This window comes from Ctenopharyngodon idella, chromosome 1, assembly GCF_019924925.1.
Source record: "Ctenopharyngodon idella isolate HZGC_01 chromosome 1, HZGC01, whole genome shotgun sequence".
Taxonomy (NCBI): domain Eukaryota; kingdom Metazoa; phylum Chordata; class Actinopteri; order Cypriniformes; family Xenocyprididae; genus Ctenopharyngodon; species Ctenopharyngodon idella.
This window is the reverse complement of record NC_067220.1, coordinates 22,266,137-22,282,148: the sequence shown is the minus strand read 5'-3', so window position 1 is coordinate 22,282,148 and position 16,012 is coordinate 22,266,137. Positions and strand designations below refer to the sequence as shown.

General features: G+C 43.9%; 1 protein-coding gene across 1 annotated transcript in view; it reads right to left on the bottom strand.

Annotated features, from left to right (window-relative positions):
* The window catches only part of gucy1b1 (guanylate cyclase 1 soluble subunit beta 1), a 41,995-nt gene that overhangs the window by 21,282 nt on the left and 4,701 nt on the right, over window positions 1-16,012 (bottom strand). The window contains exons 6-8 of the mRNA XM_051893643.1: window positions 714-944; window positions 487-603; window positions 122-255 (exon numbers count right to left, since the gene is read on the bottom strand). Coding sequence (XP_051749603.1) covers window positions 122-255; window positions 487-603; window positions 714-944 — 482 coding nt within the window. The remainder of the gene's footprint in view (window positions 1-121; window positions 256-486; window positions 604-713; window positions 945-16,012) is intronic.

The window sequence follows — 16,012 nt, the reverse complement described above, 5'->3', positions numbered from 1 at the left end:
TTGCGGCTTAATGACCATGGGGAAAATGTGTGTCCATTGGCCAAACCAGTTGAGAACCTCTGATTTAAGCTAGCAAAACCATATGCTTTATTGGTAATAATTCACAGCCTTTTCCATCTACCTTGGTGAGCACAGGAAAAGGATGTTCTCAGTCTCGGGAAGTGAAATCATCTGGCCCTTCAGTCTGAGACAGCTGATCTCTGTTCCTGTGAGTTCATCTTCACTCTCAGCAGTCTCTACATTCAGCAGTCCCTCCTACATGAAATCATTAACAAACGTAAATTTGTATTTAACAATTTTAAATTTTCACATTTCTTATAAAAAATAAGTACTGTTATCCTTGTATTTGTATATGAGTCTGTGATGCTTACTATAAGTACTGATAAAAACACTTGGGTCAAAAAATGTTATGTTAATATTTTTTTTTAATAATTGTTGGTGTTTTTTATATCGGAGTGTATATAATGTGTTTTGAGGCAGACAGACCTTACTTCGCAGCACAAAGACAGTGTTGATGTGAGACAGGATGCCATGGAAACTAAAGTCTATGTGCGGCCGCACCAGAGAGAACACTGAGGACAGATTACAGATGCCAGGCTGCAGCTGGAAGATGACACACATAACTTGACAAGTTACTCCATCACACTTTATATATACTTTCTAGATCTCTCACTTTTATATTTGTAAAATAAACAATTTTTGAGCAGACAAACCTGTGGAAGAACTCTGAAGATGGCATTTCCACACTGTGTAAGCATGAGATCCTTGTCAAACATCAGGTGGAATGGGAAGGCTTTGCAGAAGGTGTATGGACTGATCCGTGTTTCTTGAGTCCCATTCTCCTCAAAACCATCCAAGTCTTCATAAAACGCCTCTTCCTCTGAGTCCTTCTCCTCAATCAAGAACTTAATGTGATCACATTCTTCACTCTTCTGCTGAATGACCTGGTACACCCCCACAAATAACAGATTTAGAGTCTCATTTGGAGATTGCATTTCCAAACATTAAACATGGTGTGAAGGTAAAAGAAAGGAAATAACTGTATGCACAGGTTTCCCTTTCGAGGGAACTCGCACTGCGTAGGAACGACACTTTGGGGAACGCCTTCAGCGTGATACCGTCTGAAGCACGTGTTAAACTAGTCCAATCTCGATTAGTGTTGCATCATGACGTCACACTTTGACGGTGTACCTGGAAGCTACAAAGGGACGCCGGTACAGTGTTAGCTTCTGCTCTTCAGCAAGCATTCTGTGTTGCTCTTGTCTATCTTATTTGGTGTTGTTTGTCTCGCAGTGCAAAGCATTCACATATCATATCATATTATATTCATTATGGCGAGTCAAAGGCAGTTTAAGCACTGTGCATTTCCTTGACCTCGTTATATCACAGAGGGAGACACACACGCGCAGAGTTTCTGTGCAAACTGTGAGCTGCTGCCGCTCAGAACGCTCCACTCCCGACTGGCCCTGTTCAATGAGGCAGGCCAGGCTCACGCTCCCCGTGGTTTGGGACCCGCTTTTGCCAAGGTGGCGCGACGTTTACAATCATGAGAATCGCAGATGGAGCTCTTGGAGGAGGTTAAGATGGCTTCAGCCTTTTCTCAGCTTTCAGAAACCAGCTCCAGTGTTCTCATTCAGGGATCAGAAACCCGCTCTGCAGCTTCCTGCTGCCTTGTGCGCCTCAGGATGCATTGGTTTCCAGCAAACACAAATCGCAGTGTCTGCCCGAAGTCGTTGCGGCCCTGTCAAGATCGCTCCCTCAAACGAGGCCTGTAGAAAAAATCGTTCGGTTGTCCGCTGCCGGCCAGCCGCTTCAGGGCACCAAAATTATTTCAGACACAACACCAAAGGTCAGTCTCGACAGACTGATTCCCCTAGTAGAATATATAGAACCTTGGAGGAATCTTCCAAATATATCACAGTGGGTTCTGCATACGGTAGAAAGAGGATACAGAATTCAATTAGAGTATCGTCTACCGAAATTCAACGGGGTGGTTTACACTGTTATCAAGCCCGAACAGGGTCAGGTGATGGAACAGGAAGTTCAATCCCTTTTAGCAAAGGAGACCACAGAATGTGTTTCTCCTTGCGAGAGGGAAGCCGGGTTCTACAGCCGGTACTTCATTGTTCCCAAGAAGGATGGGGGGTTGTGTCCCATCATAGGTCTCAGGGTATTGAATCGTTCTCTGAGGAGATTCAGGTTCAAGATGTTAACCATACCTATCATCGTGAGTCAAATCAGATCCGAGGATTGATTTGTCACGATAGATCTCAAGGACGCATACGTCCACATTTCCATCCTTCCTCAAAAAAGGAAGTTCCTGAGGTTTGCTTTCGGGGGGAAAGTGTACCAATATCGGGTTCTTCCGTTCAGCCTAGCGCTATCCCCTTACACCTTCACAAAATGTATGGATGCTGCTCTAGCTACACTAAGGCTTAAGGGCATTCGTATACTGAATTATATCGATGACTGGCTTATCCTAGCACAGTCTGAGGATATGGCAGTTCGACATCAAGATGTCGTTCTTCGCCATCAAAGGTGCCTGGGGTTGAGGCTCAATGTCAAGAAGAGTTCATTATCTCCCCAGCAGAGAAATCCAGCGTTACCATCAGCTGACTCCCAGCTGACTACATCTACCTATAGGAATACGACGCCTATCACTGCATTCATATATAAGCTCCTCAGTATTATCATCAGCTATTGCATTTCTCAGGAGATAATTAAATGGCGAATTTGACAGGCAAAACAGCATCATCTCACTAGGAACTGTGCAATCGAGAATTTAGCGAGGGATTTGTTACCCACATGGATTTCACCTCTTGAACACGCGAATTCGCCGCACTGATCATAAGCCGACTGATTTGGAAGTGCCTGAGTTAGCATTGCTTCTCGCATCACTGCTATTAGACATGGACTCGATGAAGTTATACTAATGACTGACTCAAGAACAAGTTCAGATGGATCTGCGCTCCCCGCATGAAGAAGGACATCAAGAGAAGATCAAGCATCCACGTCACAGCTGGCTATTTCACTCTCCTTCATCTCTGAATGTTTTCAGAAGCTAAGCTAAGTTCCTTTTAATGCTCATTGTTTTAAAGCTATCAGGTATTAACAACGTGCTGTTGCTAAGGCTATCAGTGTTGCTTAGGCTTCCAGTCATTCTCAGTAAAAATGTTTGTGCAAGCTTTTGCGATCGTATTGGCATGTGCGTTACTTATCTGTTGTTGTTGGCAACTGGCTCGATCGCTTGCTGCGCACGCTGGTCGGGGCGCTTTCGTTTGTAAATTGCTTGTTACCGAAGCTTCTAGTGTCATTGCCGCATACTACAAGCACATACTGTGGTAAGTTTATTCAGGTACATGCTATCTTAAGCTGTTGTTTCAGACTTTATGCTTTATGCTCTTTATGATATCCGATCATATTGCAACATTCTGTGTTAAGTTAGCAACTTTTCTGTGGCTTAAAACTTACCAGAGTATTGTAATATGCTTGTCCTTAAAAACACAGAGGTCTCTTATCCAACACAAACAACATCATAGCTTGATGATCCCGTAAGGAGTGTGAAATCATGGGAGTCGTCATCTTCACTTTCACAGCCGAAGGGATCAGCCCGACTGGAGCAGAAATCATGTTCATGATGAGGAAGCACTGTATTTCATTGCTTAGCTGCACGCTGCATCTAACTCAGAGCTATTGCTGCGGGTGTATGCTTCCCCGACCAGACTACCACTAGTTTAATACTAGTCTGTGATTTACAACATGCTTGTTGTATCAGATTTGCTACCGCTAGGGGTGTAAGCTTCCCCAATAAAGGAAAAATAAAAAATAAATAAAAATAATAGTTATGTATTAGGCAATGGGTGTATGCTTCCCCGACTAGATTGCCGCTAGGGGTGTAAGCCTCCCCCAATAGATACTTAAAAAAAAAAAAAAAAAAATAGCTAGTAAATTCTAGTTTCATACTAATCTGTGATTTACAACATGCTTGTTGTATCAGATTTGCTGCCGCTAGGGGTGTAAGCTTCCCCCATTTATATATATAAAAAAAAAAAAAATTCTGGGTTTTTACAGGCCTAGGCTCATTCAAGTAACTGCATTTTAAGGAAACATGGCATTCAGATTTTCGCACTCAATTTGTGTTGGGGGATATCAGCATATGGCTGCTCTCCCTGCTCTTATCCATGCTAGGCTGCATGGATGCGCAGGGAGTTCTTGCCCAGAACAGAACGATACTGCCAATACAAACTCCATGCAATTATCAATCATAATTGACGATAGTGGTCCTGACAGAACTACGTTTCTGGGGGTAGTATGGGACTTTGTGACATGGTGGCTCAGGACCAAGGAGTTTTCCCGGAGGGATGTCTATTAGGAGTGCTGTGTCAGTGAAAAATTGTGACTACGGACACATCCTTTACGGGCTGGGGAGCGGTCATGGAGGGTCATTTACTAGAGGTCTGCGGAGAGGGCATCATCTTTCGTGGCACATCAATTGCCTGGAGATGATGGCTGTGTTTCTGGCCCTGAGACACTTTCTACCGGACCTCAGGGGCCATCATGTTCTTATTCGAACAGACAAAACGTTGGTGGTCTCCTATATAAATCAGCAGGGGGGCCTGAGGTCGTGCCCTTTGTGCAGACTGGTGCATCAGGTCCTTCTGTGGAAGCTATGGGTCTGGCCCTTGAGGGGGACCAACTCGTAGGTGCTGGTCTCTCAGCCGAGGTTGCTGAGACCATCCTGAACTCTAGAGCTCCCTCCATGAGAAATGCCTTAAAGTTGAATTTTTCCGCTTTATGGTGCAGAGAACGCCAGCTGAACCCAGTTAACTGCCCAGTGGCTTCAGTGCTGGAATTCCTCCTAGGTCATTTCTCTGATGGGCTTTCCCCGTCCACACTTAAGGTCTATGTGGCAGCCATAGCTGCCTTCCACATGCGTTTAAGTCCCTCTGGGGAAGCACCAACTAATTGTTCGTTTCTTTCGTGGAGCTTGGAGGATGAGGCCTGTCGTCCAGTCCAGGGTTTCTTTCTGGGACCTGGCAGTGGTTATTGAGGGGTTATCACTGGCACTCTTCAAACCAGTTGATGAGGTGTCTGAGAAATTTTTATTATTTAAAGTGGCCTTCCTCCTAGCTATTACATCCCTTAAGAGAGTTGGGGACTTGCAGGCTCTTTCTGTTGCTCCCTCTTGCCACAAGTTTGCTCCTGGGAGGGTCAAGGCCATGCTACGTGCCCAAGGTGTCATCAAATGTGGCACTGTCTGCTTGAGAATCATGAGAAGCTACATTATGCCCTGTTAGAGCCTTGGAGGCCTATGTAGGTAGGTCCTCAGGTTGGAGGAAGTCGGACCAGCTACTTGTGTGCTTTGGGTCACTTAAGAAGGGTTTCCCTGCCTCTAAGCAGACAATTAGCAGGTGGATTGTGGAGGCTATTTCTTTAGTGTATGAGGCACGCAGTTTGCCCTCACCTCTCCTAATAAAAGCCCACTCGTCTAGAGGAGTGGCTTAATCCAAAGCCCTGTTATATCGGGGGTTTCCTTTCAAGAGGTCTGTGATGCTGCTGGCTGGGCCACCCCACACACCTTCATAAGATACTACAGCTTGGATGTGCCCTCTATGCCGGGTTCTCAAGTCCTCTCATCCTGAGCTGTGCCTGACAAGCTTCACACCAGGAAAGGCAATTGTCAGTGTGGCGCAGTGGGTATTTCGTTCCCCAATGTATCGTTCCGACGTAGTGCGTATTCCCTCGAAATGGAATGTCTCGGGTTACGACTGTAACCATTCTCTGAGAAGGGAACGAGATGCTGCATCCCTTTGCCACTCCTCCTGAGTGCCTGAGAAGGGCTTGCTTTGACCTATCAGAAGCTAACACTGTTGTGTGCAGGCATCCCTTTGTAGCTTCCGGGTGCACCATCACATGTGACGTCATGACGCAACACCAATCAAGATTGGACTAGTTCTACACGTGCTTCAGATGCTATCACGCTGGAGGTGTTCCCCAAGGTGTTGTTCCATAAATAGCAGTAAATAGACTTCTGCATTACTAATTATTCTGCTATTTATGCTTATATTTGTTTAGTATTTTTTTCTGAATATAGGCTAATATTTGTATTTTTATATATTAATTTATGCATTGTTATTTATTTACTCATGTACTCATGAGTCCCAACAGCTTTTGAAACTGTTTCACAGTGATGGTTTGTCTCAAGTGATGGTTTGTCTCGATACAAGCAGGAAACAGATGTGCCTGTATCGTAGTCGAATCCCACACTACTCTTAGAAAGGTTGTCATCTGTACAGAAGAAAGCACACTTTTCTTGGAGTTCAGTCTTAACCCCAAGCACTTCATGTGGGCGAGGACAACATCTCGATGTCGAACTGCCATTGAGTACACAATGCCCTGGAGTCACAATGGGGCCAGAGCTGCATCCATACACTTTGTGAAGGTGACAAGGCTAGGCCAAAAGGTAGAACCCAATACTGGTAATCTTCACCCCCAAAAGAAAACCTGAGGAAATTTTGGTGTTGGGAAAGGATGGATATATGGAAGTACGTGTCCTTTAGATCCAGTCCTCAGACCTGATTTGAGTCATGATGAGCTAAATCGTAAGCATCTTGAACCTCCAGAGTATGGTTCAATTGATGCAGATCTAAAGTGGGACACAACCCCATATCCTTCTTCAAAACTATAAAGTACCAAATGTAAAACACGAATTCCCTCTCTGGAGGAGGAATGTACTGCCTCCTTCACCAATAGAGACTAAACTTCCTGTTTCAGCACCTGAGCCTGCTCTGGGCCTACTACTGTTTAAAAGGGACACCTAGGTGTGATAGCTCCATTTGCAACCCCTATGATCTGTGCCATTTCACCGCCTCTACAGATGCGGGACTTCCATGAGGTGCGCGGACCAGGCTACTCTCCTTGAAGAGGTCCAGGCGGAAGCGAAGTGTTCTCAGTGGCAGACGATCACAATGAGCAATCACGCTGAGGCATTCCCCATAGCATCGTCAATCATGCACAGCGTGAAGTTCCCTCAAAAGGGAACCAAAGTCCCTTTCAAGGAATATCTGTTCACTTGGCGGCCATATTTGCAATGCCTGCTGGCAGGTCTACTTGAATGGGGGAATCCTGAAATCTAAAAAACTGCTGAACTCACATGTCACCATAACATATTTCAAATCAGCAACAAAAATTGACTTGAACTGTCCCATAAATGTTGTTTCTTATGCTCGAGTAGTGTTAAAAAAGCTTATTTTTCAGACTACACCAGCCAAAGCGCAAGTGCAGTCCTAAGCACGTCACCAAAACACTGAATGTCTATAGCAATCAGAGCTTCTAATGGCAGCTGTAGTGACATGATGACCTATACCAATCGGTGACTGGCTCTTTCAGTTAGTAGGTGGGACTTATTCCACCATTTTGCAAGTTGCACTTTCTCCCATTTATAAGTAATATTAGTGCACCACCTTTGTATATCTAAAGTCTTTGTCAAAACTCCAAACTCCTTTTCTTAAAAAAAAAAAAAAAAAAAAAAAAAAAAAAAAAGCAAAAATCTGGGTACACTGAGGCACCAGTTAACACAGCGAATCTGTAAACATTAAAATACTCACTGTTTCAAAAGTATTGCCAGAAGATGTAAACAATATGTGATAATATGTGAAAAATCACTTTCTAATCTTTTCTATGTAATGTTATATCCATGCCATGATAACGCAATGTTACAAATCTTAAAATGACAAAATGATGATTAAAACAGCTCTACAGCTTAAATAATACACAAGTTTTAACAGAAATAAATGATGTTAAATGCATTTAAAAATAAGCTTTATATTAAATTACATTAAATTATATTTGCTTTTAAATCCTTCAAAAATGTACACTATTATAATGCTTCAAAGGTAACCTTGATTTACCTTTTTAAAGGAACTTAAGGATAAGTCAAAATTATTTTTTGTAGTAATCAGCATTATACCACAAATGCTGCTGATTGAGATTCATTTGTATTGAACCCGGATTATTCCTTTTAAGAACAAAAAAGACAAAGTCTAATGGTCCCTTGTGATTCCAAACAATATCATCTTAAGTGCTAAGAGTCCAGGGTCAGTGATCTCATTCCTAAGTCTTCAGTTCTTGCGTAGCGTTTAGACTAAGAAAAGAGAAAGTTACAGCTTCAAGTGTGTCTGAGTGTTTAATAAAGGAGACTGTTTCATGTATTGGGTATGAGTCAAATACAGGAATAACTTTTGGAAATTTTTTATGTAATGAAGACACTCATTACAGTTTCTCTCTGTTTGCTGTTTAGAAATATCACTGAAAACGGCCCTAAAAGCTTTTTTTTTTTTTTATTGTAGACATCATATCAGCTTGGGCAGAATGCAGAGAAGCTGTTGTTTTTTCTCTCTCAGCTTGAAGTTGAGCCCATTTTACTGACGTCAAGTCGCTGTCTCTTTGCCCTGCCATCACCATGACGACGATGGCTAACATTTTTTTTTCAACAAGTCAGGTGTTGCATTTCGAGGGTCTGTCGATTGGACTCCCTCATTTCACACTAAGTCCAGATGGAGAGAGAGAGACGGAAAGAGCAGTCTGTCGTCTGGGGGATGATTAGCTCTTATTGGGTAAGGGGGATTTATTTGGAAAATAAGACAGTGACTGAAGCGCGGTGACAAAGGATAAACCGCAGGGAGTTCATCATAATGTTATGTATCGATGAGCCTCTACCTCTAGTCTACTTCCTGTTATGTTTTGATTAATGCACTTACCTTAATGTTTATTTAAAAATACCATTGTGTTTTTTTTTAAATAGTAAGTAAATTTTATCTATAGAGCACATTTAAATTCAGCTTACACTGACCAAAGTGTAAGCAATAGAATAAATAGCAATAGAAATTACTAATCCATAATTTAATAATCAGTAAAGGCTAAAGAGTAAAGATGTGTCTTAACTCTAGATTTAAAAATAGAAATAGAAGGAGCACTCTTAATGTCAGGTGGCAACTGATTCCACAACCGTGGAGCAGCAACTGCAAAGGCTTTGTCACCTTTTGAATTAAGTCGTGACTGTGGGACATGTAAGAGAGCTTTATTGGCAGATCTGAGGGACTTAGGAGCTTAGTTCGAATAAATAAGATCATAGATGTAAGATGGGGTTTGTCCATTAAGAGCTTTAAAAACAATCAGCAAAATTTTGAAGTGAATTCTAAAAAAGAAAGGAAGCCAGTGAACAGAAGCTAAAATTGGAGTGATATAATCAAGTATTTTGCACTAGTTAACATTCTGGCTGCTGCATTCTGAACCATCCGCAAATGTGCCAATGTAGACTGAGGAAGACCAAGATATAAAGAATTGCAATAGTCCAGCTGTGATGTGATAAATGCATGAATAACTTTTTCAAAGTATTGAAAGGAAAGTATCGATTTAAGTCTGGAAATGATTCTCAAATGCAAAAAAAAAGCAAACTTATGTTTGCTTTTTTAATTTCGTTGTGTTGTGCACTACTGGGCCACCATAGCTCAGAGCTCAGATAACAACTAAATTTTTTGCATGTGATTTAACATATGGAGTGAGATTGTCTAAGAAACTAGCTATAGAGTTTCTGGTTTTGGAGGGCCCAAAGATAATCACATCAGTTTTCTCATTGTTAAGATGGAGGAAATTATTTGCCATCCAGCATTTAATATCCTCAAGACAATCAATGAGAGGCTGCAGAGAATCTCTAGATTTCAATGGAAGGTACAGCTGAGAATCATCGACATAGAAATAAAAATAAATGTTATATTTCATTTATATTACCAAGCAGAAGCATGTACATATTAAAGAGTAATGGCCCCAAAATGGACCCTTGAGGAACCCCACAAGAGAGAGAAGCAGATGATGAGAAAAACTAGCCAATAGCCACCGAGAATGTCCAAGATATGACTCAAACTAGAGCAGTGCTGTATCCTTAAAGCCCACCCACTGTTCAAGGCATGGCAGAAGGATATTGTGATCTACCGTGTCAAAAGCAACACTCGGATCCAGTAAAATCAAAACTGCATTTTCACCAGAATCAACCGCAAGTAACAAACATTCATCACTTTTAACAAAGCTGTTTCAGTACTGTGATGAGTACCTGATTGAAATGGTTCAAGTACCTGAGTCAAATTTTAAAATGGAAGTAACTGTGATAAGACAACTTTTTCCATAACTTTTGAAAGAAATGGAAATTTTGAAATAGGGCAATAATTATTCAAACACTTTACGTCAGCATTGGGCTTTTTAAGCAACGGCTGGACAACTGCATGCTTTAAAGGGGTCATGAACTGTATTATTATTTTTTGTTTTCTGGGGCGCACTTATAATGTTAGTATGATTTTACATCAAAAATTGTCATAATTTAGAAATAAAAGGCATTTCCCTTTCGAAAGGAAACCCATGCTGCGTCAGAGCGCAACGGGAACCGCCTCCACGTGAACCGGTGTCTGAAACACTTATCCAATCTTGGCAATATCATATTGACCGGCGACAGCCCATGACATCATAACAATGCGACCCAAAAGTATATAAGGGGCGCCCAGATAACATGTCATCCTCTTTTTGTCTTCAAGGATTGTTATGTGTGATGCACTATTGTAGCAATAATGAAACGCATAGAGAAGCTTAGAAGGTTTACTAAGTGTGTGGATCCATGTCCTCATTAGCTGATACTAGATGACACACACAAGCTGTGCGTTCTCTGTCTGGGGGAAGAGCATGCACAGGAAGTTCTCGAGGGAGCTGCCTGTGCAAATTGTGAGCGTTTTCCTTTGGGAACGCTCTGTTCTCGTCTGGCTCTCTTCTCGAGGGAAGAGGGTTCAGTATCTGGACCTGGTGGCGCTGGTCCCGCTCGTGCTGAGGCAGAGCGGAGACTAAGATCATGGGGCTCTCAGATGGAGCGTGCCGAACAGTTTGAGAGGGGTGTGGCTCGCGAGAGTGAGCTGCTGGGAGAGGACGCGTTGTCATCTGCATCCTCAAGTTCAACGGCAAGTGCTCTTCCAGCCGAGCAGGAGATGGCTGAATGACTGAATCCTCTCAGCCACCCTGTCCCGTGTATGCTGAGCTGTTGGAAATAATGGAACGCGCTGCCGGCAGTTTACAGTTGCCATAGCAGCGCGTTAGGAGAGAGACCGTGCACGGTAAAACAGAATGATGATCGGTTTCTCTCTGGCCATAATCCTACAGCTCCAGTGAGCCTTCCACTCCTTCCTGACCTGCATACTGAGATTGTGGGGGCATGGAAGAACCCATATTCTGCAAAAAAAAAAAAAAAAAAAAGAAGGAAAAATGCCCTTCAGGCTTAAAATGGTGGTAGACTTCACGTTTTCCATGTTGTTTGGTTGCCACCTTGTGGCCGCAGGATGAACTGTTTCAGGTCTTGGTTACTATTTAAATACTGAAGTATTTTCTTTATAGACCACTGTTCCCTGTGTAGGGTTTGTGGAAGGAATATGGGTATGTGTCGATGCCACAGACTGATAATAATAATAATAACAACAACAATAATAATAATAAACTTTATTTATTTGGCACTTTATAAGATGCAGTTCAAAGTGCTTTACATAGAAGAGAGGGTTTGCTACCATCTCATGTTTTGGGCGGACATCGACACTGAAAGCTCAGACTCTGCCATATAAGCCCCTTAAAGTGACATCTCGCTTAAATGGCAGGGCATACGTGGCAGCGGGTCGGGCTGGTGCTGCTCTGCACACGATGGCTGTGTGGCAGGCGCACCAGGCTGACCTGCTGAGCGACTTAGACAAGCGGCATTCAAGACGTGCATGCCGCTGATGTCTGAGTCCTCAATCAGACAGGTTGGGCCTGGCCCGTCCCGACCCGAGGGCCGTGGACAGGGCCAGAATGCTAGTGTCGCCTCTCGTGTGCCCCTCCACGTAGCATCATTGATGGATCTCCTCACTCTGAGGGTGATCAGAACTACCCTTTCAATTCTTCTTTAACCCCAGTCGCTTCTTGCATCAAGCCTGTGGCTGGGCCGACGATGAGGAAGTTATGATTATGATTGTCTGCCTTTGGCTTTGATAGTGAGAATACCCTTTCAGGCTTGTAAGGGTGGGAGACCCCACGTTTTCCATGGTGGTAGGTCGCCACCCTGTGGCCGCAGGTTGAACAGTTAAAATTCAGGTCTTTTACCTTTGTAAATACTAATGTATTTTTTTTAGACTGCTGTTCCCTGTGTAGGATGTGCGTGGGCATTTATCTAAATTTAAAATGTTATTTTATTTATTGTGAGTTACTAGGGCCCTGTAGTCCCTGTAGGTTGGCTAGAACGATCTTTTAGAGAGAGAGAAGTACCATTGGGTCTTCTTAGGAAATGAGTGTGCTGGTCTTGCTTATTGTATGCTCTCTGGTAAGACCACCGCTCTTTTGTGTGTTCTCTTTTTAGGGAGTAAGTTGGCCTCCTCCTACTCGGGAGTGGTTTTGAGGCGTCTGCAGGCCGCCTTGGTAGCCACCTCAGAGTAGAGTAGTTTGTCTCCTCTCCTACAAGGTTTGGAGGGCTATTTTGTGCAAAGAGACGAGCGCTTTGACTTCAGATAGATTAAATGTGTAGCGTCGGCCCAGCGTCACTCCTCCTAAATTGATTTAGGATAACTAAGGCTTTAATGGGGAAAATCTGCCACCTTAGCGGTTTCAGTTTGAGTGATTGTGCCTCCTCTTGTCTTTGAGAGTTGTTCTGTTGGGGCTGCTGCTCTGAGGAGCGCCAGGGTGATCTATGCTTTTGGGCTGGCCCTTACCAGGGCTGCCCTGACAGCTGGCCTAGGCTAGGCGCTAGGGATGTTGGAGGCGGTCTGCTAATCATTCCTGCCCCTGACCCCTCATTAATGAGTGTAGGTTCCCTTTTTGCATCCCTAGTGCTGGGCTCCTCTCAATAGAGAGTCGTCCGGCCAAGGCCCGCCCCCTCCTGCATTGGGGCATAATGCAGGTTGGTGTAGATGCAGAATAGGCGGTTTAGGCCCCTTTCACTTTGCGAATAGTATGCTCTTTGCTGTGGCCCCGCATTTCAGAAGCTAGTTACTGTTAGGCCCTAGCTAGACTCTCCTAAGCCTGCTAGATGGATGTTCAAGCGTTGGGTTGATTATGGGTGGCTTTTTCAGCGAAAGGCCCCCATTCCCCTAGGGCTAAGCGCAGATATAATTTCATGACTGAATCTCTACAGTAGGCCTTCACCCTGTAGCATTCTCAGGGTCATGCGGATTGTACTCCCTTGTTAATACAAGGTGTTATCTGAATGTTTCGCTTATAGCTCTGTTTTTATCTGCTCTTCACCATTGTGGCTCAGGTTAAGCGGTATTTTGACCTTCACTTCGGGCTGGTCATTTAGTACACTCCCTTTTAGCCTGAAAAGCCATTGCCACAAGCTGATGCCCAGGTTTATCTGGAGTAGTAGGCCCAGATGGGCCTCCTCCAGGGCATGTTGGCGTATGTTTGTACTCCCCTTCCTTAAGGGGTAAAAGGTGATTTTACTGAGTACACTGCTTGTTGGCGATGTGATAGGTCTTAGGCTTAGGCGCTGTTTAAACAGTCTATCTCTGCTACTAGACTCGCTATTAGGTAGTTGGCCTTAACAGGCCTCCCTTCAGTGTAAGCCCCCACCATGTTGGGCTCTTAGCAGCCAGCACATGCGTTGTCAGGTAGCTGGCCTTAGCAGGCATCCCTGTGAGCAACCCCCAGTAAATGGGTTCCTGGTAGCTATTATATTTCTATCAGATAGTAGGCCTTAGCAGGCCTCTCTGTGGTGAGCCCCCATCAGCGTGGATGTTGTAGCAACAAGACACGCTCTGGGTAGCTGGCCTTAGCAGGCCTCCCTGTGCGAGTCCCTAGCACTTTGGGTGTGTGACAGCTAGCAGAGGTTTGCTGTCAGGTAGCAGGCCTTGGTGGGCCTCCCTGTGGGTGAACCCCCAATGTTTTTGGGGCTCTTAGCAGCTAGCAATGACTTGCTATTGGATAAGTAGGCCTTAGCAGGCCTCTTTGTGAGCAAGTCCCCAATAGTCTGGGTACTTTTTAGCCCCATCTTGCTTTAACTTGGTAGCCAGAAGATTTGCTTGGGTAGTTGGCCTTAGCAGGCCTCCCTCTGGGTGAATCCCCAGTATTTGGGTACTTGGCAGCTAGCAATGGCTTGCTATCAGTTGGATGGCCTTAGCAGGCCTCTCTGAAAGCGAGCCTCAGCAGTGTGGGTACTGTATTTAGCCATGTAGTACTGGCTGCCAGGCAGCTGGAGGCTAGTCCCCAGCAGTAATGGGTTTTTTGGTAGGTGCACATAGACTTGTTTCAGATAGTAGGCCTCAGCAGGCCTCTCTGAGGGCGAGTCCCCAGCAGTGTGGGTTTCTGGCAGCTAGCGAATGCTTGTTATCAATTGTTGGCCTTAGCAGGCCTCTCTGAGAATTAGCAGGCCTCCCTGTGGGCAAGCCCCAGTGTTGCAGGCTTTGACAGCTAGCTAGACTTGCTATCAAATCCAGGTATTTACGTAAAATATGAAGGCCGCCTTGAGGCTTATAGCTGAGGCTTTGACCGCTGGGAGTGCTGTCACTGACAGCTCATTTGTGACCCGTAGGGAGAGTGGGTCTGGCGTTTCAGTTGAAATTGCTTGATTCTGACAGTTGTCACTGCCATACATTGGTATGCACTCCCCTCAGCATGGCGGCGTGGATATATCGTTCCCCTAGCACTCTGACGCAGTGTGAGTTCCCTTTCGAAAGGGAACGTCTCAGGTTACGCATGTAACCATGGTTCCCTGAGAACAGGGAATAAGATGCTGCATCTCTTAGCCATGCCTCGGGGCCCGCCTGCTTACAGTCCCTTCAGATGATAAGCGGATGACATGTTATCTGAGCGCCCCTTATATACTTTCGGGTCACATTTTTATGATATCATGGGCTGTCGCCGGTCAATATGATATTGCCAAGATTGGATATGTGTTTCAGACACCGGTTCACATGGAGGTGGTTCCCCTAGCGCTCTGACACAGCATCTCATTCCCTGTTCTCAGGGAACTATGGTTACATGCATAACCTGAGACGTTTTCCTACCCTGATTTTAGCCCTCTGATTTGAACGCTTTGTTTTAAGGGGCATATCTCCTGTGAGACTTCAGTGTAAACACCCACTGCTGTGATTGGCTAACATCTTTGCATCCATTTTGTATTGTTTTGCGAATTTTTTCGCAACGGATTCATTAATTTGCATCGAACTCAGTGTGCAAGGTCTCTGCGTGTGACAAATTTTTAAGATCACGAATACGAAAAAATGCATTTGACATTTTCGGACTCAGTGTGCAAAGGCCTTAACAGTGCAAATATATTAATGTAAATAAGAGATTCATTGATTCTAATGGGAGTTTTGGCGAGAGTCAGTCACTGATAACCTTGCGCTGTTTGACTGACAGCTACAACGATTGTAAAGGGAGCCTTCTTTTTAATTGCTTTCTATATATAATTTAATCACAGTTTAAATAACAGATTATTTTCATCCTACTAAGAGAAACAATGTGAAGTTGACCGTTTAGTCACTGGTTTGATTTACTGACAACAAACGATTTTTTGAGACAAAGAACATCTGACTGTACATGAATCATTACATATCAGAAATCACTGGTCACTGGTGATTTTGGTTAGACATGTACACATAATCCGTACATATCAAACGATCTGTACAAAGCAATAGTGACACAGTAAAAAATTTTTTACTCACATAAGTCTGTTAGTCTGTTATAGAAGGCACAGCATCGTTTTTTAACTTCAGGCTCTCTGCAAATCCAATGCAGCTACTGTGTTTTTCCACAACTTGGCACTGCACAACATTTGGCACATTTGGCAAGTATATCGCTTAGTTGCTCGATCCAGTGTTAGCGCCACGTCTGTTATTTACCTACTACTGTCTTGCGCGAATAAGTAGGCGGGGCTACAGTAGTAATGATGTAGAAGTAGGCATTGATCTTCTTCTGCAGAGGCAGTCTTTCACCTATCTATGAGGTAATAAATAGGTAC